Source organism: Carlito syrichta, unplaced genomic scaffold (genome assembly GCF_000164805.1).
Source record: "Carlito syrichta isolate Samal-C Ts95f unplaced genomic scaffold, Tarsius_syrichta-2.0.1 Scaffold315088, whole genome shotgun sequence".
NCBI classification, from domain to species: domain Eukaryota; kingdom Metazoa; phylum Chordata; class Mammalia; order Primates; family Tarsiidae; genus Carlito; species Carlito syrichta.
The window spans coordinates 295,429-315,999 of NW_007259184.1; the positions used below are offsets into that span (position 1 = coordinate 295,429).

At 43.1% G+C, this 20,571-nt stretch overlaps 1 protein-coding gene across 1 annotated transcript in view; it reads left to right on the forward strand.

Moving 5' to 3' along the window:
- NEK5 (NIMA related kinase 5) overlaps positions 1–18,889 on the forward strand; it is a 52,430-nt gene extending 33,541 nt beyond the window's left edge. The window contains 8 exon segments of the mRNA XM_021706046.1: positions 1,860–1,965; positions 5,139–5,206; positions 8,806–8,886; positions 9,746–9,814; positions 11,738–11,864; positions 16,260–16,385; positions 17,839–17,976; positions 18,831–18,889. Coding sequence (XP_021561721.1) covers positions 1,860–1,965; positions 5,139–5,206; positions 8,806–8,886; positions 9,746–9,814; positions 11,738–11,864; positions 16,260–16,385; positions 17,839–17,976; positions 18,831–18,889 — 774 coding nt within the window.
- Positions 18,890–20,571: the final 1,682 nt, after the last annotated feature.

Below are 20,571 nucleotides of genomic sequence, written 5' to 3' on the forward strand. Positions count from 1 at the left end.
GCAGCAGAAGGATCGCCGGAGCCCAGCAGGTCGAGGCTGCGGTGGCCGGGAGTGGCCACTGCACTCCAGTCTGGGTGACAGAGAGAGACTCCAACTCAAAAAAAAAAAAAAAAAATGAGTAGAAGTTCATGCCCAGGATAGAAAAAAAGCATTCAACTATCTTCTGATGTAAGGTTTAAAAGCCTATGGTGCAGTTGATATGATTCTTGACAATCCCTGCAATTCGTCCTTCCATTCCTCAGGAAACCCTCTAGAGTTGGAGCAGGTCGCAACTTCTTCAGAAGAGCTCCAGAGGAAATAGCTAGCCTGTGCTTGGACACCATGCTGTAGGAAAGACACACAGCTATCAAAACACCAGGAACAGCCTCAGTGCCCTGGAATGCCCTGCTAGGAGGGGACTGTGGGCACTGAGATGGCTGTCTCCCATCTCACACACACTTGGCAATACGCTGAAATTGGTTTCTCCTCTACTCCACTCCCAGTGCGTTCAGATGAATTAATATAAGTCAGATGAGTGTATGGTCTAATTGAATGGTATGTGCCGCTGTGACCTGGAGATTTTGCTTATGTACTTTCTCTCATTTACCCATAACAGAGAAGTAAGTAATCCAAAATCACTTAGCTCTTACTAGGCAAACTAAATATGTAAATATCTGACTCTAGGCTGGGCACAGTAGCTCATGCTTGTAATTCCAGCACTTTGGGAGGCTGAGGCAGGAAGGTCACTTGAGGCTGGGAGTTCAAGTTCAAGTCTGGGCAGCATAGCAACAGCCTCACTCTATCAAAAAACAAAGTTAGCTGGGCATGGTGGTGTGCACCCGTAGTCCCAGCTACTCGGAAGGCTCAGGTGGAAGGATTGTCTGAACCCAGGAGGTCAAGGCTGTAGTGAGCAGTGACTGTGCCGCTGCATTCCAGCCTGAGTGACAGAGCGAGACACACACACACACACACACACACACACACTCTCTCTCTCTCTCTCTCTCTCTCTAATACTAAATCCCCTACTCTTTCTGGTATATGCAGTTCTACTTATAAATAGTTAAAAAGATAAGATGCAATCACAGAGTAAGACAGAATATATAGTTGAGTCCTGCAGTTCATAGGAGCACAGATGAGCAGGATGTGGGTTTTTATGGAAGAAATGAGAGAGGACTAAGCTGGGTCTGAGAAGAGTGGAATTGAGAGAGGCAGACTAAGGGGGAGGGCATTCTAAAAGGGCTGTGCAAAGGGTCCCCCTTGGACTGCCTATGCTGGGAGGCACAGCTTGGAGGTGGTTCTCTCTAGGACAGAGACTTGGTTCATGGTGGGCAGCCTGGTGCCATCATCAGCATTATATCTAAGGCAGGTCTGGGATGGGAAGCCCAGGAAAGATGGATAGCAGACATCTACAGAGACTATGAAAGAAGCATTAGGGATACACCGAGGCTGCCACAGGGAAAAGGGACCATAAAGGGGGCTTTATCATGGCTGGGGGTTGTAGCTTGTGCCTATAATCCCAGCACTTTGGGAGACCAAAGTAGGAGGATTGTTTGAGGCCAGGAGTTCAAGATCAGCCTGGGCAATATGTCAAGACTTTGTCTCTACAAAAATAAAAGATAAAATGGGCTGGGCATTATCACGTGCACCTATAGCCCCAGCTTCTTGGCAGACTAAGGCAGGAAGATCACCTGAGCCCTGGAAGTTGAGGCTGTGGTGAGCTGTGATGGTGCTATGACACTTTGGCCTGGGTGACAGAGTGAGACTCCAACTCAAAAAAAGGGGGAGTCTCTATACAGCCACTCCATGGATTGTGCATCACCAAGTAGCCTTCAGAGCTCCTGCAGAACCTATCTTGTTGACTGTGTATACTTGTGTTGCAGGAGAGCTCAAAAATAAGTCATAAAACCTATTTGGTGAAGAAGAGTAACCTGCCCATCCACCAAGATGTACCTGAGGAAGAAGCACCTGTGCAGGTAGGGATGGCTAATGTTAGACATGTATGTGCTTCCCGGTGAGTTTGCTGTAACTGGGTGGTTTTTTTAAATGTTATTTAATTTTAAAGTTGTGGGGTACAAGTCAAGATGCACACATAAGTGGTTTAGGTACAGGTGAAGTTTGGGCCTCCCATTGGACCTCACTTTAAGATCAGGTACCCTTATTGATGTATGTGCCCCACTCCCCACCCCTGGTGGTGTCCTGCTACTGCCAATCCCTTTCCTGTAGTATTGCGATAGGTATCCAGGGTTCACTTATGAGTGAGAATATGTGGTACTTTGTTTCTGTGATAGATCACTAAGGATAATAGCCTCCAAATCCATCCAAGTTGCTGCAAAGTCCTTAATTTTGTCCTTCTTTATGGCTGCGTAATATTCCGTTGTGTATATATACCACATTTTTAAATCCATTTTCAATGGGCAGCACGGTTGGTTCCATGTTTTTGCTATTGTGAATAGTGCTGCGATAAACATATGTGCACAGGTATATTTTTTGTAGAATGATTTGAGTTCCTCCAGGTATATTCTCAGAAGCAGGATTGTTAGGTCATATGGAACGTCAATTTCTAGTTCTTTTAGAAATCGCCACACTGTTTTCCATAGAGGTTGAATTAGTTTGTACTCCCACCAACAGTGTAGAAGCACTCCCTTGTCTCCACATCCTCGCCAGCATCTGTTGCTTTTTGTTTTATTCATGATGGCCATTCTTACTGGAGTTATGTGGTATTGAGTGGATCTTAACCCTCACTGAGTGAGCAACAGAATCCTGGAGAACTTCAAAAAAACTCAATTGCCTGGGCTCCGTCCCAGGTGGTCTGGGGTGTTCCCATCTTGCTTGTAGAAGTTCACTGGGTGATTTAGTGTGCAGCCATGTAAAAACTACTGCTCTTTAGCGTGGAACGGTCTATGCTTTGGATGGTCTGAGTCAGTGTCTTAGACACATTGCTCAGGAAATCTGACAGCCAACTTCTCTTCCATTTCAATGTTACATTTTTGGTGGAAGTGGGAACCCAGACAGAATATCAAGTGAATCTTAAGATAATGTTTTCCCTTCTGAGAAAAGATTATACAATTCTAATGCATATGAATCTGTTAATTTCAACTAAATCTGAGAATGATTCAATCTGTGAAATGACTTCAAAAGCAATGCTCTTGGAATTGCATGTTTTACTTTCCAGGGGGTTGTATTGATTTTGTAAAGAAGAAACCCTAGTGTGCTTTTTATTTTTGCTTAATAAGAAGATTCTCAATGATTTGGTCTGTATAGAGAATTATTATTGATGCACTCATCTTTATAATTACAGGAATTCCTCATATTTTAAATTATATTTATTATTAGAGTCTAGTCCAGAGTCAACTAAAAATGAGAAATCCTCAAGATATTGTAAACTTGTCATTCAAAGGTGCCAGTAGGATCATAGCCAAAATCTATGAAAAGACAGCACAAATTTAGACTTTTTTCCTCTCATGTTTTAACCTGTTTATAGTAACACAAAGGAATCTGTTAAAAAAAATTTTTAAGAAAACGTGTCTAAAAATAAAGCATTGGAAATAAATAATGCAAATAAATGATGATGACTTCTCTAAAAAAGTTTATATCAGAAATTAGGTGAGTAAAATTTTGTTTTATGCAAAAGGAGTAACTTTGAAAGAAACATACCATAATGCCAACAGTGGTATGTAGTGATATCTAGATTTGTGTGAACACCGTGCCTGTAGTCCCACCTATTTGGAAGGCTGAAGCTGAGGTGAGAGGATTACTTGAACCCAGAAGTTCGAGACCAGCCAGCACAATATGGCAAAAACCCATCTCTAAAAAAGAAAAGAAAAAAAAGAAGCATCTGATGTTTATTGATACCTACCCTCCCAAGAAATAAAGCAGCAGATTCCTTTGCAAACTTTTGTGAAGGAAGTAATTATCCCCTAATTTTTCTATTTTGTGAATTTAGGTTTTGTCTTATTTGAGGTGTGTTTTTTTTTTTCCTGCTGTTTTTTTAGAAACAAGGTCTTACTCTATGTCACCCAGGCTGGAGTACAGTGGTGCCATAATAGCTCACTAAAGCCTCAAACACCTGAGTTCAAACAATCCCCCAGCCTTAGCCTCCAGAGTAGCTGGGACTACAGGAACATGCCACCACACCTGACTAATTTTAAAGTTTTTTTGTATAGACGGAGTCTTGCTATGTTACCCAGGCCTCGAGTGATCCTCCTGCCTTGGCCTCCCAAAGTGCTGTGATTACAGGACTGAGCCACTGTGCCCAGCCAAAATAGCTTTTTTAAAGTCTCTGATTCTACTTGTAGAATTATCTTTCCAAAATATTGATTTGAACACATTACTCTGCTTGACAATCTATGACAATTTCTTTTTTTCCTCAGCATGGGATGCTAGACATTTGTGAGTTGTTCCCAATGGAATGTTCCTGCCTCAATACTCAGTTTCCCCAAACACTCAAAGGCCTAGCCCTCTCAAATTATTTTTTAAAATCCTAGTTGTTAAAAGTGGCACCTTCCTTTCCTCCTCCAGATCATTGAAAAATGCTCATTCCTCGATGGGAATATTCTTTCCTTCTTTTCTTTTCTTTCAAAACCCATCAGATCAGACCTCCTGGTGAAGTTTCTAGCACAGCTTTTTTATTTTCTCTCTCTCTCTCAAAATTAATGGCTGCCTCATCTGTATCTCCACAGCATTTCTATATACTTCAGACATAGCGCGTGTCAGTTTGAAGTATCATTAGTTGTTTGCCCTGCTTTCCTGTCTTGCAACATTATGCGATCTGAGTACAAGAATATGACTTATAAAGCCAATTTATATTTTGTAAGCTGGCTGTCTAGCTTGTTTGGGTAGTCTGGTTATCTCGACTGCACAAGTGTCAAATTACTTTATTTTTCTCAAAATGCAATGATCTCAGACTCCAACCCCCAGCCTCCCCTATAGGTGGGAAATTCAGCCTCAGGCTGCTGTAGGGCTCTCTGCCATCCTTTCATGTGAAAACCCCGGTGGCAACGTGAAGACTGATGACCATGCGGCCTTAAGGCCTAGGAGCTTTGCTGAGGTGGGAACTCAAGGCTGTGTCCAGTCTCTCACCCATCACTCACAGCAGTGTGCTGCCACAGAACAAGACTTGACTCTCTCTTCCAGATTGATTGATTGAGTCAGGGTCTCACTCTGTTGCCCAGGCTGGAGTGCAGTGGCACGTTCATAGCTCACCACAGCCTTGACTTCCTGGGCTCAGGCGAGCCTTCCACCTTGGCCTCTTGAGTAGCTGAGATCACAGGTGCCTACTACTATGCCTGGCTAATTTTTTTATTTTTATTTTTTGGTAGAGATGAGATCTCACTATTTTACCTATGCTGGTCTTGGATGCCTGAGCTCAAGCAATTTTCCCACCTCCCAAAGTGCTGGAATTATAAACATGAGCCACGGCGCCTGGCCCCCTCCCCCCCGCCCCTTTTTAAAAACAGTCTATGGAGGCCTCATTGACTATGATAAACTACACATATTTAAAGTGTATACTTTAATAGATTTTATATGTGTACTTATAAAACCATCACCACAGTCAACACAGTGAGCCTATCCCTTACCCGCCCCCAACGTCTGCTGGTGCCCTTTTGTAAATTTCTTCTCATCTTCCTCTCTGCCTCTCCTCCCACCCAAGCAACCACAGATCTGCTTTCTGTCGCTGTAGGTTCATTGGCTTGTTCTAGATTCATTTGCATTACATAAATGGAGTCAGTGTATGTGCTCTCTTTTGTCTAGCTACTTTTCCTTCAGCATAATAATGCAGAGATTCATCCATGTCACACATATTCATGGCTCATCATTCTTTTTTATTCTTGAGGCTATCCCATTGTATGAATATGTCTAAATCTGTTTATCCATTCACAAAAAGATGGATATTTGGGTTGTTTCCAGCTTTTGACTATTGCAGATAAAGCTGCTGTGAACATTCCTGTACAAATCTTTGCATAGTCATAGGCTTTTCTTTCTTTTTAGGCAAATGGAATGGCCTGGAATGACTGGATCCTAAAGTTGGTGTATAGTGTATATTTAACTTTTTAAGAACCGCCAAAGGGTTTTTGTTTGTTTGTTTGTTTTTGTTTTTGTTTTTCTTGAGTTGGAGTCTCACTCTGTCGCCCAGACTGGAGTGCAGTGGCCGCTCCCGGCCACCGCAGCCTCGACCTGCTGGGCTCCGGCGATCCTTCCGCCTCAGCCTTCCGAGTAGCCGGAATTACAGGCTTGAGCTACCACGCCCGGCTGATTTTTTGATTTATTGTAGAGATGAGGTCTCGCCTGCCCAGGCGGGTCACGAACCCACGGGCTCAGGCAATCCACTCACCTCAGCCTCCCAAAGGCGCGGGATTACAGGCTGAGCCACCGAGCCCGGCGCCAAAGGGTTTTTTAAAGTGGTTGTGCTGTGTTACACTCCCCCAGCATTGCATGACAGTGCCAGTTCTTTCTTTGTGTGGCTCTCTCTTCTAGCACCTTGATATCTACAGGTTCTCCACTTTCTTATCAACTCAGGGAATCTGCCAGACTCAGCTTGGGCTTCCTATTCAGCACCACAGCCTGCAAAGGCTCTCAAGACAGGCTGGGGCAAAGTGCTCGTCTCATTTGTCATCTATTTCTCAGAGATCCCTGTCTTTCATTGCTGGATGTCTAATGCATGTAAACCACTGCTTCTGTATTTGATCTTGCTCTTTGGTTGTTTCTGGTGGGGAAGTAAATCTGATCCCTATACCCTGTCTTGACGGAAAGCAGTAGTCTACAGTACCCCCTGCTGGGGAGTGGCAAGTAGGGACATTGAGAGTTTCATTTTGGTCAGTGTGGTGGTTCTCACCTGTAATCCCAGCACTTTGGGAGGCTGAGGCAGGAGGATTGCTTGAGCCCAGAAGTTCAAGACCATCCTGGACAACATAGCAAGAACTTGTTTCTACAAAAGTAAAAACATAAAAAAATTAGCCAGGTGTGGTGGTGCATGCCTGGAGTCCCAGCTACTCAGGGGGCTGAGGAGGAAGGCTCGCCTGAGCCCAGGAATTTGAGGCTGCAGTAAACTGTGATTGCACTCCAGCCTGAGCAACAGAATGAGACCCTGAGTCAAAAAAAATAAAAAAGTTCCATTGTGGATGTTACATTAGAGAAGTTCTGTGAGATTGCATGCCTGCTGTCTGGCCTTTGCCATGCTGTTCCCTCTCTATGGAAGATGCTTTCCTTAGACCTTCACATGCCAAGGTCCAGTATCATTCCAGGGCATGAAGCAGATGTCAGGTAAGCTTTGCCTGTATTACTCTCACCTCCTACTCATTTTCCATCCCGTTGCCCTACTTCATTTCCTTTATAGTATCGAACACTTTCTGAAATCATGCCATCCACCTATTAACTCTGTTGTGACTCTCTTGCTCCAGTAACATGTAATGTAAGCTTCAGGTTAGCAGGGGCCTGTTTAGTCATGTCCACTGTGCTGACCCACTGGGTAGGGGTCTGGCCCACAGGGAGCGTCAGTGTGAATATGAGGAATGAATGTTAAAGTGAAGACAATGCTGAGTGGGCCGTTGGGTATGAGTCTGGGGCTCAGAGGAGAGGAACGGGGAAGCCTGAAGGTACACACACAGGAATCATTGCATAAAGGTGGCATTTAAATCCACAGGAGTGAGTGAGGCCCCCTTGTGCTGGGGAAGAGTGGAGCGGAGGGCCCAGGATGGGACCCTAAGAAACCTCAGCCCGGGCTCGGTGGCTCAGCCTGTAATCCCGCGCCTTTGGGAGGCTGAGGTGAGTGGATTGCCTGAGCCCGTGGGTTCGAGACCCGCCTGGCAGCGAGACCTCATCTCTACAGTAAATCAAAAAATCAGCCGGGCGTGGTAGCGCATGCCTGTAATTCTGGCTACTTGGAGGCTGAGGCGGAAGGATCGCCAGAGGCCAGCAGGTTGAGGTTGTGGTGGCCGGGAGCGGCCACGGCACTCCAGTCTGGGCAACAGAATGAGACTCCAACTCAAAAAAAGAAAAAAAGAAACCTCAGCATGTGGAGTTCACCTCTCAATTGTTCCTTTGAAATTTCTTGTCATCCATGTTGGGCGTGGTGGCTCATGCCTGTAATCCCAGCACTTTGGGAGACAGCCTGGAGTTTAAAACCAGTCTGGGCAACATAGACCCTCTCTCTACTAGTAGTAAAAAAATAAATTAACCAGGGGTGGCACACGCCTGTAGTCCTAGTTACTTGGGAGGCTGAAGCAGGACAATTGCTTGAGCCCAGGAGTTTGAGGCTACAGTGAGCTATGATCATGCCACTGCATTGCAGCCTGAATAACAGAATGAGACACTGTCAAAAAAAAAAAAAAGCAAAGAAAGAAAGGGGAAGAGAGCAAGAGAGAGAGAGAGGAAAAGAAAGAAAAAGAAATTTTGTCATCCACTTTTACTGTTTTCTTCTCTTCCTTCTGGAAAATGCCAGTCAATTTTTAGAGCCCTGCCTTTATACATTTGTGAGTGTACACTTTTCTTATTCTCCTGATTGAGATTATAAGTCTGTTGAAGGAAAGATCCTGCAAGGCAAAATTACATTCTTGGATTGGACTGGACTGGAGCATTGTCATATTACAGAATTATATTCATCGAAGTGCCATGTTAAATGTATTAATATTGTTGGTTAATGGGGACTCTGTCCAAGTTTTTAGTAAATTATTAACTTTCCTTTACAAAGGCATGTTTCTATCCTGACAATCATCATATTTAATCCAGAAATCAAATAATGTAAACATACACTGTTGTGAATTCAGAGGTTATGAAAAAATAATTGATCAACATTAAATTATATAATTATATTCTTCTCTAAACTTTCAGGACATTGAAAGAGACTTGGAGCAAATTAGTCTTCAGAACATAAAGGAGAATAAAATTCCAGGACAGAAATATAAAGCTAAGGTAATAAACACTTTTGTCTTTGGGTTCCATATTGAAAAGGTGGCTAGAAGGCTGGGCGTGGTGGCTCATGGCTATAATCCCAGTACTTTGGGTGGCCAAGGTGGGAAGATTACTTGAGGCCAGGAGCTCAAGACCAGCCTGGGCAACATAATGAGACTCCAGTTTCTACCAAAAAAAACTGTTTTTTAATTGGCCAGACATGGTAACCTCACCTGTAGTCCTAGTTACTTAGGAGACTGAGGTAGGAGGATCACTTGAACCCAGGAGTTTGAGGCTGCATTGAGCTATGATCATGTCAGTGCTTTCCAGTCTGGATGACAGAGCAAGACCTTGTCTTTTAAAAAACAAAACAAGCCTGAGTGGTGGCTCATACCTGTAATCCCAGCACTTTGGAAGGCAGAAGCAAAAGGATTGCTTGAGGCTAGGGGTTTGGAGACCAACCTGGGCAACATAGGAGACCTCGTTTCTACCAAAAAATTAGCCGAGCAAGGTGGCACACGTCTGTAGTCCCAGCTGCTTGGAAGGCTGAGGTGGAAGAATCACCTAAGCCCAGCAGGTCGAGGCTGCGATGGCCATGAATGTGCCACTGAACTCCAGCCTGGGTGACAGTGAGACTCTGACTCAAATAAATAAATAAATAAAACAAAACAAATGAAAACTAGTGGAGGAGTTCATACCTTGCATTCTGTGTTGCTTACATGATTTTCCCCGCTAGTATTTTATGGAATTGCCCTATTTTGTGATGTTAGACAAGTGAATTTAAGTATCTGTAATGTCATACAAAATTGACCTGGAGAGTTGTAATTTTAAGGCTTACTGAATTGCTAAACTAAGATTTTTTTTTTCTTGCCTTCTCTAGAGAGGAGTAAAGTTTGAAATTAATTTAGACAAATATATTTCTGATGAAAACATGCTCCAAGAGGAAGAGGTATGTCATTAGGTCTACATTTTCATTAGCAGGTATGAAAAAATGAGTATATCTTCATAGCTTGTTTCATGACATTGTTCTATAGACTGTGGGGAGAATTTTCTTAAATAGTCCTAGAAGGGCTCTGGTATTCAAATGAATGTTCCAGATACTTTTTAATCTCCTTTAAAAAAGGGTTGTTTTTTTTTTAAGATGGATTATTGTATTTTAAATTATTTTTCTTTTGTAAAGGAGCTACTTTCCTCATAATATTAACTTTTTATCATAGTCAAACTAAAATAGAAGACATGGACCAGGCACAGCGGCTCATGCCTATAATCCCAGCACTTTGGGAGACCAAGGCAGGAGGATCTCTTAAGGCCATGAGTTCAAGACCAGCCTGAACAACCATAGTGAGACTCTCTCTCTACACAAAAAATACCTATTTAAAACAAAAATTATCCAGGTGTGGTGGGGCATACCTGTAGCCTAACTATTTGGGAGCTTGAGATGAGAGGATTGCTTGAACCCGAGAGTTCAAGACTGCAGTGAGCTATGATTGTGTCAGTGCATTCTGGCCTAGTGGCAGAGCAAGACCCCATATCTACAAAAAATAAAAAGAAGAAGACCTGGTACATAGTCTACAACTAATATACTGACCTAAAAAAAATGAGCAGGTACCCTGAAACCAGGCATATTTACTTCAGGTCTTCAATAGTTATTGATAACTTTGTGTGGGTCTTTGAGTAAATCTCATTTATGCATTTGGGCTCTCCTTGCCACAGCAATAAGTATACCAGTACTGTAAATCTAAATCTCATTTTATTACTTGACTTTAACATCTTTTTTTAAATCCTGCTTTTTTTTTTTTTTTTCCTTGAGTCAGAGTCTCACTCTGTTGTCCAGGCTGGAGTGCAGTGGCACAATCATGGCTACCACAGCCTCGATCCTTCCGCCTCAACCCTTCAAGTAGGTGGAACTACAGGCATGCCCCACCATAGCCAGCTAAATTTTTTGATTTATGGTAGTGATGACATCTCACCATGTTACCCAGGCTGGTCTCCAACTCCTGGGTTCAGGCAGACCTGTCGCCTTGGCCTCCTAAAGTGCTGGGATTATAGGCATAAGCCACCACATCTGGCCTATCCTGCTAATAAATGTCAAAATTACCAGTTTGTTTTTTCCATTTTACCTTCTCTGAATTCACCTTTTAAGTTACTAAACGTTAAGTATGAAAACTTAATTTGTTCATCAATCAAGTATGATACTCAATCTGTTTGTGTTCCTTATTAGTGTAAACAAGCATTTTACTGCATAAAGACTTCACTAGAGTGGTGATAGTTAGCACTCATCTCTATTTAACCTTAAGATCTCAGAGTGCCCCAGAGCTGTGAGATTGGAACAGAGTACACTGGGGATTCATTTCTGGGTTGTCACCTGAGGAAGGGGACAACACAGAGCTTTCTGGTGCCCTGCTGGAATGAAAGAAGAGAGTTCAAAAAGTTTTAACTGCCAGGGTGTCCAGTCTTTCTTATTCTCCACTTTGATATGCTTGAAACAGAAGTAATCGTTTTGGTATTGATCAGGGAATATCAATTTTAGGGACCTGGTTAAGAATGTTGTATACTTAAAGCTGGACACGGCTGAGAGTTGTGTCAAATGGAACCAAAATAGAATAATATTAAAGGCAGAAAATCTGCATAAAATGAAGTTGTCTTATGGCCAGTGCTTGTCACTGTCAACAAGAAGAAGAAATGAAAACATCCCTGGTTCTATCTTATTCCAACACAGTTGCAGTTTGAAAATTCTATAGATTTTTTAATCTAGTAAACATATATTGAATGTTTACCATATATCTTGCTAATTAGTGTTGCTCGGAACACAAACATTTTTTAACTTCTTTTTTCGAAATATTTCTCACGGAACACTGTGGAATTGCTTTAGGCAAGGGATATACTAAATGAAACTTTGACCTTTGAGGATGGCGTGAAGTTTAAGGAACATAAGTGTACAAAGGAGCATGAAGATTATACAGACAAAGCATTTGAAAAACTCTGCTGCCCAGAGGCAGGTATGTGTCCCTTCAAAGCTGTAGGTGAGAAGGAACTGTTTTATTAGCAATGCTTCTGGGGCTCTGTCCCCACACATTAGCGGTGGCTCCATTGTCCCCTGACCCTTCTCTGCTCTCCCTGAGCTGGGCTGTGTGGTGTCTGCATTCCCTGCGCTCCACACGCGCTCCCTTTTGCAGCTTCAGCTTCTCCCTGGAACTCAACCCCCACCAGCTGCTCTCATTATCCCCTGGAAAGCTCCAGAGACAAGTGCCACCAGCATCTCAAACTCAACATGTGTAAAGCCAAAGTCAAGCTCCTGCTCTCTTTCTTCCCAATAACCCTTTATTTTGGTCAATCACGTGCAGTTGTCTTTGGAGTCTTCCTCCTCATGTCCTCTGTCACTAGTTGAGGGTCCTGTCACCTCTCAGTGTGGTGTGGTAGGAAATGCATGGGCTTTGGGGACAGACAGGAGTGTGAATCCCAGCTGGCACTGCCACTTTCTGGTCTTTCTTTCACAAGTTACTCTAGCACTCTGAATGTCAGTTTCCTCTTGGGAACAGGGGATGATAGTAGTAGTAATAATAACCCCCATAGGGTTACTATGAGAACCGAAGCAAGATTTGACATCTGAAGTATCTGGCATGTATCAGATGATTCATAAATGCTATTCCCTTAGCTTCCCCTTGGCCTTCTCCTCACTGTATTGTCTTACTCTCTTATGTGAGCTCCTTTTCTCTGGTTTTCCCCCATCATTCTCTAAATGGTTGCTAAAGCAATCTTGTTATATTATTACTGTGCTCAGATTTTTAAAAACAATACCTTCAGGATAAGGTCTATGGTATTACATTTAATGTTATATGACCTGATCCTGTGGTAACCTCCCTTTCCCACCCCAGCACCCCTCTGTCTTTCCACTGATGATGGAATCCACACAGCTGGCTGGAGCACCACCTTCTCTTAGAGCTGTGTGAGCATGGACACTCCTGGCTTGGCTCAGTTTCTTCTTCCTAGAATACCATTTGCCGACTGAGCCCAGTGGTTCACACCTGTAATCCTAGCATTTAGGGAGGCCAAGGCAAGAGGACTGCTTGAGCCCAGGAGTTCAAGACCAGACTAAGTTCTACAAAACCTTGTCTCTACAAAAAAAAATTAGTTGGGCATGGTGGCGCATGCCTGTAGTCCCAGCTGCTCAGGAGACTGAGGCAGGAGGATCTCCTGAGGCCAGGAGGTCTAGGGTGTGGTGAGCTGTGATGGTGTCACTGCACTCAAGCCGGGGCAACAGAGTGGGCCCCCAACTCATAAAAAAAGAATATCATCTGCCCTAGAATACCCTTTGCCTGTTTCCATCTGGAAACCCCTTCATTCAATCCAGCAGGCATCTTTTTTTAAAAAAAAGTAGATTAAAGAATCAAAAGAGTTTTTACATTTGTTCATATCAACAGTGTATTTCTGATAACCCAGAAAGATATATTAATGGCAAACAAGCAAAAAGTAACTAATGGAGGAGCATCAGAGTGATTTAGTCATCAGATTAAAACCAGCAAATGCTAATTTAAGTAAGCAGCCAACCCAAACAAAACAAGAATTGGATTGCATGGTCTGTTAATGTCATTCTATTGTAGTGAAATCCAGAATATGTGAAAATAGCGGGCCACCAAGACCCACACTGCATGCAGGAAGAAGTGCAGTCAAGAAACTTAGACCAAGCATATGACTTTGTTGCCATCTTCCAGCAGAGTCTCCTTCTCCCACAGACTGTGCTTAGTGGCATGGAACTCCAATGAATGAAACCTGGGTCCTGCTCTCAGTGTCACAGATGTGTGTCACTAGCAAAGGGAAGGAGACACAAAACATGCTTCTTCCTTCCTTTTTCTCTCTCTCTCTCTTTCTTTTAACAAGTTAACTTTCGTTTACATTTCCGCTTAAAAAGATTGTGATACCCAAGTTCCTTGAAGTCTTGGTTCTATGCAAAAACCTGTTCCCAGAGGCCAGGAAGGGCTAGAAATTGGTTTAACTTCATGGAGAGATAGGAAGTTGGCACTGAGATGCAAAAAAATGTGTAGTGCCGACTCACCAATTACAGCTTGTTCCCCAGTATTCATTGACTTTTCTGGGAGGAGGCAGTCTAGTCCAAGCTGCAAGACGATTGCTCTCCTTTCATTCTGAACTCATTCCTTCCAGGACGTCTCTACGCATTAGGTGGGACAAGGGAACGATGCTTTCACTATGCAGGTCAGCATGCCCAGTTATGGAGGTCGAGAAGTCCAAGGTCGAGGGGTCACATCCGCTCGGGGTCTTGTTGCTGGTGGAGATTCTCTGCAGGGTCCCAAGGCTGAGCAGGGTATCCTATGGCCATTGAGCATGCTAACGTCTAAGCGTGTTTTTTCTGAGACTGAGATGCTCATTATCGTTGGAGTGAGAACTGACTGACAGGCAGGGAGGTCCCCACGCCTCAAAGGCTTGGCGTGCCGTTATATCTGTGACTGAAAAAGAGCATGATGGCTTGGAGGAGCAAGACTGAAGGGGGAGAATGGTCCAGGTGGAAACAGCAGGTGCCTGAGTCAGAGCCGTGCAGGGAGAATAGATGCTGACTGTGGGGCTTGGGGAAGAGGAAGGGCTCATGGATACTCCCAGTTTTCTAATTCTGATGCATGAAGCTGTCACCAACCAGCATACGTCACATGGTTGGAGGGGGTGCATGTGGAGGGACAATGTGGTGATCCGAATCCAGAACTTACTGAGGTTTAGATCTTTAGGAATGTCTGCTGGAGGTGTCTAGAAGGTGTGAGCTATATACGACTGAAGGTCTGGGGTGTACCGGGGATAAAGATGGCAGAACTTGGCATATCCATGGTATCTAAACTTTGCCGGTGGCCAAAATACCTAGGGACAAGAATAAGAAGGAAATGGAGCTTGGGACAGAACCCTAGCACTATTTAAAAAGTATTCAGAGAATCAGGAATGAAGCCAAGGGAAGAAGGTTCAGGAAGGAGGCATAGGAGCTGGCAACTTCAAGTGAAAGAGAAAGGCCAGGTGAGGTGAGTGGGATTTGGCCCAGTGGGAGCTTTCAGTAGCCTCAGGGAAAGCGAATGAGGTGTAAATGGGGTCATTATGCAGTAGAATTATTTTTTTGTTTGTTTGTTTGCTTGCTTTGAGTTGGAGTCTCACTCCGTGGTCCAGGCTGGAGTCCAGCGAGCCTTCCACCTCAGTGTTCCAAGTAGCTGGAACTACAGGCGTGCGCTACCACGTCCAACTAGTGTTTTAATGAGTGTAGAGACAAGGTCTCGCCAAGTTCCCCGGGCTGGTCTCAAACCCCGCGGGCTCAGGCAATCCATTCGCCTCAGCCTCCCAAAGTGCTGGGATTACAGGTTGAGCCACCGAGCCCGGCCCAGAATTATTTATAACTGTGAAAAATCGCTGGCAACCTAAACATTCACAAAAAAGAATTAGTTACATTATTATACGTTTATGAAACAGAATACTATGTTTGCTTTAAAATAATAGTATAGGATTCTTAATAACCTGGTTATGATGTGTAGCTGATTGAAAAAACAGGTTATATTAGGGAATACAGTATGTGGGCCAATTTTTGTTTCAAAACAAAGCAAAAACTACCTACGGGGGAAAAGAATAAAATTTTAATAGTCTTTGGACAGTGAGATGTTGGGTGATTTTAATTTTCTTCTACTTACCTGATTTTCAAATTTCCTACAGTGAAAACATAGTAGTAAAAGAAAAATATAATACAAGTTTTTTTTTAAATTAAGAAAATGAAACAGACTACATTTCTATGGAAACAGACTGGAGTGAGAGTTCTCATAGATACCACAAGAAATGCGTCCATTTGTGTCACTGACATTTTCTGAGCGTTTAGCTATATTGGCTAGTCAATCAAATGATAGTAATAAGAGTAAAACACAGGTAGGATGCGGTGGATCACGTGTAATCTCAGCACTTTGGGAGGCCGAGGCAGGAGAATTTCTTGAGCCCAGGAATTTGAGACCAACCTGGGCAACATAGCAAAACCTCGTCTCTACAAAAAAATGTTTTAAAAATTAGCCTGGTGTGGTGGCATGTGCCTGCAGTCCCAGCTACTCAGAGGCTGAGACAGGAGGATCAGTTGAATCTAAGAGGTCGAGGCTGCAGTGAGCCAGAATCACACCACTACACCCTAGCCTGGGTGACAGAATGAGACCGTGTCTCAAAAAAAAAAAAAGAAAATGTGAAACAGTTTTTACACCTGTTTATCATTTCAATCTAGTAAGTTATGATCTATATTAGAATGAGGTTGGTCATTTCTCTGGTTCTAAACATACTGGCGGATAGACGGCCTCTGAGTTCCTAAGACCGTTTGGTACAATTAGTTAAACGTTGGTCACTGCTTATGAATTAATGAGTTATTTTCTCACGTGCAGGGTTTTCCATTCAGGATGCCGCTGCTGTAGGAAACAGGAGGCAGTGGGATGAAGGAACACCTCGGACTCTGCTGCAGATGATGGCAGTGGCCAACGTCACCTCCACCTGCTCCACGGTGTCTGATGGTGAGTTTGCACTCAGCTAGCATTGGCAAGGGAAGACCAAGGCCCCTTACCGCTGTGCTCTCATCCTGATGTAGCTGTCCTGCTTACTTCTTAATGCAACCCTTGTCGATTTTGTATCAAACACCTTTCAAAGACATAGCTTTGATTATTACCCTAGCTCCAGAAAGACTTGCCTGCTGATTATCCTTGACAAATGACCACCCTAACCATGCAAACGTAAAGGAGGAAAAACCCAGGCTACCCTCTTCCTCCAAATCAGGGAGAATGCACAAGAAAGGGCGTTGACTTGATTTACCTACCAATGCTGGCTCAACAACTTCCTTGCAATTTCTTGGAAGGTTGTTTATTTCCCCCAATAAAATTCGAATAGAAAGAATAACTATCCCTACAAGATTTAGAGAGTTGGTAGTGCAGAGATACACACACATTTCTTTCTTTCTTTCTTTTTTCTTACTGTAGAGATGAGATCTCGCCAAGTTGCCCAGGCAGGTCTCAAACCCGAAGGCTCAGGCAATCCACTCACCTCAGCCTCCCAAGGCACGGGATTACAGGCTGAGCCACTGAGTCCGGCTACACACATATTTCTTTGTAAGCCAATGTGCTATTTAAATGTTAGGAGTGTTTAGGCTTTGATGATGTTTTCAGCCTGAATTTCTTCTTTTACATTTGAAGTTTTGACACAGCCTCTCCTTAGAAGAGGTTCATAGCAGCCTCCGACCTCTGGGCATTTATCATTGCAGGTGGTAAATATTTTATTACTTATTTCCTATGTTCCTCTTGATAACATGAGGCTGAGAGAGAGCTAAAATGTATACCTGTGCTGTAAGTTGAAATATGTAAGTCTGAAATTAGTCATTATGAATATTTGTGAATTGACTTATAATTCAATAAGACAATTGAGGAAATACAACTTAAGATCGGCAAATAGAACAGAAATTTTATCACATTCAAAAAGTCAGTTTACAAAGCAATAAATGTCTCTTCTACCTATCAACTATGTGACAATAAGTCACTGAAGTTTTCTATACCTTAGTTTCCTTATGAATAGAATGAGAAGTGAGGCCAGGTACAGTGTCTCCTGCCTGTAATCGCAGCACTTTTGGAGGCTGAAGCAGGAGGATTGCTTGAGCCCAGGAATTTGAGATCAGCCTGGGCAACATAGCGAGACCTCATCCCTGCAAAAATGAAAAAATTAGCCAAGCATGGTGGTGTGTGCCTGTTGTCCCAGCTACTCAGGAGGCTGAAGCAGAAGGATTGCCTGAGCCCAGGAGGTCAAGGCTGCAGTGAGCCATGATCGTGCCACTGCATTCCAGCCTGGGTGACAGGAGACCACAGCTAAAAAAAAAAAAAATTGAGAATTGAGACTAGGTTATCTTCAGGGTTGTAACATTGTTATCTTATAAAAACTCAAATGAAGAAGCATTTTAATTTTCGATAATGGCTTCCTCTTCAGATGGCCAAGTTATTGTGATAGGAGGCATTCCAGAAAACAGGAGACAGTGGCGGCATGAGGCTCCGGGAACTTTAATGAGTGTCTTGGCAGCAACACATCTAACGAGTAGCTCATTTTCTGCCGACGAGGGAGAATTCGGTATGTAGTTTATTTTTAACATAACCAGTCCTTGAAGGAGTTTTGTTGAAGATTTGCAAATGCAAAAAGGGGATAAAAATATCTTCAGCCTGGAAAGAGAAGTGGGAGGGTGTCTATCCTTTTCAGAAGCTGATTTACTTTGTCCAAGCCTCTGCCAAATGCTTCTGACAAAAGATATGAATTTCCAAAGAGAGTGTTCTAATTTTATTTAATGTAACAGCTGACAACTGATAAAAAATTAAGTAAGTAGGACTAGTTAGTGACTTTGTAACTGACCAGCAAATATTGCTTAGCTGTATCCAAATGAATCAGTTTATTCTTTAAAAAAAAAAACAAAAACTTTTTATTTTAAAGATGTAGAGGACAATTCAGGGTTAAGTGTACAAATGTTCATTATGCAAGTACCCTTGTTGATGAGATGTGCCTCCCCAACCCTCCCCTGGCAGTTTCCCACTACTGCCAATACACTTTCTTATAGTATTATAATAATTGTTTGAGTTTATTTCTGACAGCTATGCAATGGACTTAAATTACTGTCTATGGATAACAAAAATACATCATAATGTAGCTTTTTTTTCTCTCTCCAACTTTTAGCAAGATTCTGCTTTCATTTATTTTAAGGGAAGCTAACCTTTATTTTTAAAATTTGAGGGAAATCATTGGGTGTGGTGTCTCACACCTGTAATTCTAGTACTTTGGGAGTCCAAGGTGGGAGGATCACTTGAGGTCAATGTAACGTATGCCAAGAAGGAAGCGACAAGTGCTGGTGGTTAAAAAGGTTTATTAAAGAAAAGAAAAGAAGGGAGGGGTTGGCTAGCTCTACAGAGAAGCCAGCGCCCTTTGTTCTTTTGCAGGTCATTTATATACCGAGTTCAGGTTAATTGGGTGCCAAGAAACAGTTTGGGGAGTTTAGACTTGGGAATCAAAAAGTAGTTTAGGTAGTTAGAGTGTTGGTCCCCTGGCCTTCAAATGCAGATGTTGGCACTGTTGAGGCTGGTCTCCCACAACCTTGAAGTGCAGATGTCCACACTAAACCGGTCACTATCAGGGATGTTCTTAATCGCTTGTCTCTGAAATGCAGCCTTAGGAAAGCAAACACTGACAGTCAGTACCAGGATGTTATCAGTCACATAACTTTAGAATGAGGGTCGGGTCTGGGAGTCACAACTTTGGGATGCTGGTCTCTGGGGAAAGCAGATATTGGCAGCAGAGCAATTAGTAACAGGACGCTGTTAGAGCACAGTGTTAGCTTTTTGGGCCATTGCAACTCTGTGCTCCATTTGCGAGGTTTATATGATGAATTGTTTTAACTACAACCACCTCTCCCATCCCTCTACAAACCCTATCAGTCAGGAGTTCAAGATCAGCCTGGGCAGCATAGCGAGACCTTGTCTCTACAAAATTTTTTAAAAAAAATTAGCCGCCAGTGATGGTGCATGCCTGTAGTCCCAGCTACTTAGGAGGCTGAGGCAAAAGGATCGCCTGAGCCTATGAGGTTGAGTCTGTGGTGAGCTGTGATTATGCCACTTCACCCCAGCCTGGGCAACAGAATAAGACCTTGACTCAAAAAAAAAAGTATCAATTCATCAGAAAGATATCAGTACCTAACAACACAGTGTCATAATATATAAAGCAAATCCACCACATGGTGAAAGAATGTAATCTACATCTGTCAGTCATTGATTGAACAGATAAAATCAGTAAGGATGTAGAAGACTTGAACAACAGAATTAATAAACATGACATGATTTACATATTTACAATGTCACACCCAACTGTGGCAGAAAATTTCTATTCAAGTGCACATGAAACATTGACCAGAGGGGCTGGAGATCAAGTTCAATCATCAATGATCAGTGATCCCATCAATCATGCCTATGTCATGAAACTCCCATAAAACCCCCTAAATGTTAGGGTTTGGAGAGTTTCTGGGTTGGTGCTGGGAGTGTGATGTACCCCAGCTCCACAGGGACAGAAGTTCCTAGGCTTGGAAACCTTTGTCCAATAGACCTCTTCATCTAGCTTTTCATTTGTATTATTTATAATAAACAGCCAGGCTCCGTGGCTCAGTCTGTAATCTCGCACCTTGGGAGGCTGAGGTGAGTGGATTACCTGAGCCCGCGGGTTGGAGACCCACCTGGGCAACTTGGTGAGACCTCATCTCTACAATAAATCAAAAACTAGCCGGGCGTGGTAGCGCGTGCCTATAGTTCCAGCTACTTGGAAGATTGAGGCGAAAGGATCGCCGGAGCCCTGCAGGTCGAGCTGTGGTGGCTGGGAGCAGCCACTGCACTCCAGTCTGGGAGACAGAGTGAGACTCCAACTCAAAAAAAAAATAAAAAATAAACAAGTGATTGTAAGTAAAGTGTTTCCTAGAATTTTGTGAGCTGTTCTAGCATATTATTAACCTGAAAAGTGTGGGTAACCTGGGAACCTGCCACTTGTAACTGGCCTTCAAAGTGAGGACAGTCTTGTGTGTCTGAGACCTAACCCTGTGGAGTTTGATGCTAATTTTAGGTAGTGTCTGCTTCAGGAAGACTCTCTCTCAAACTGCATTTTTCTCTCTGCGTTCGCACCACCACAACAATTATTAAC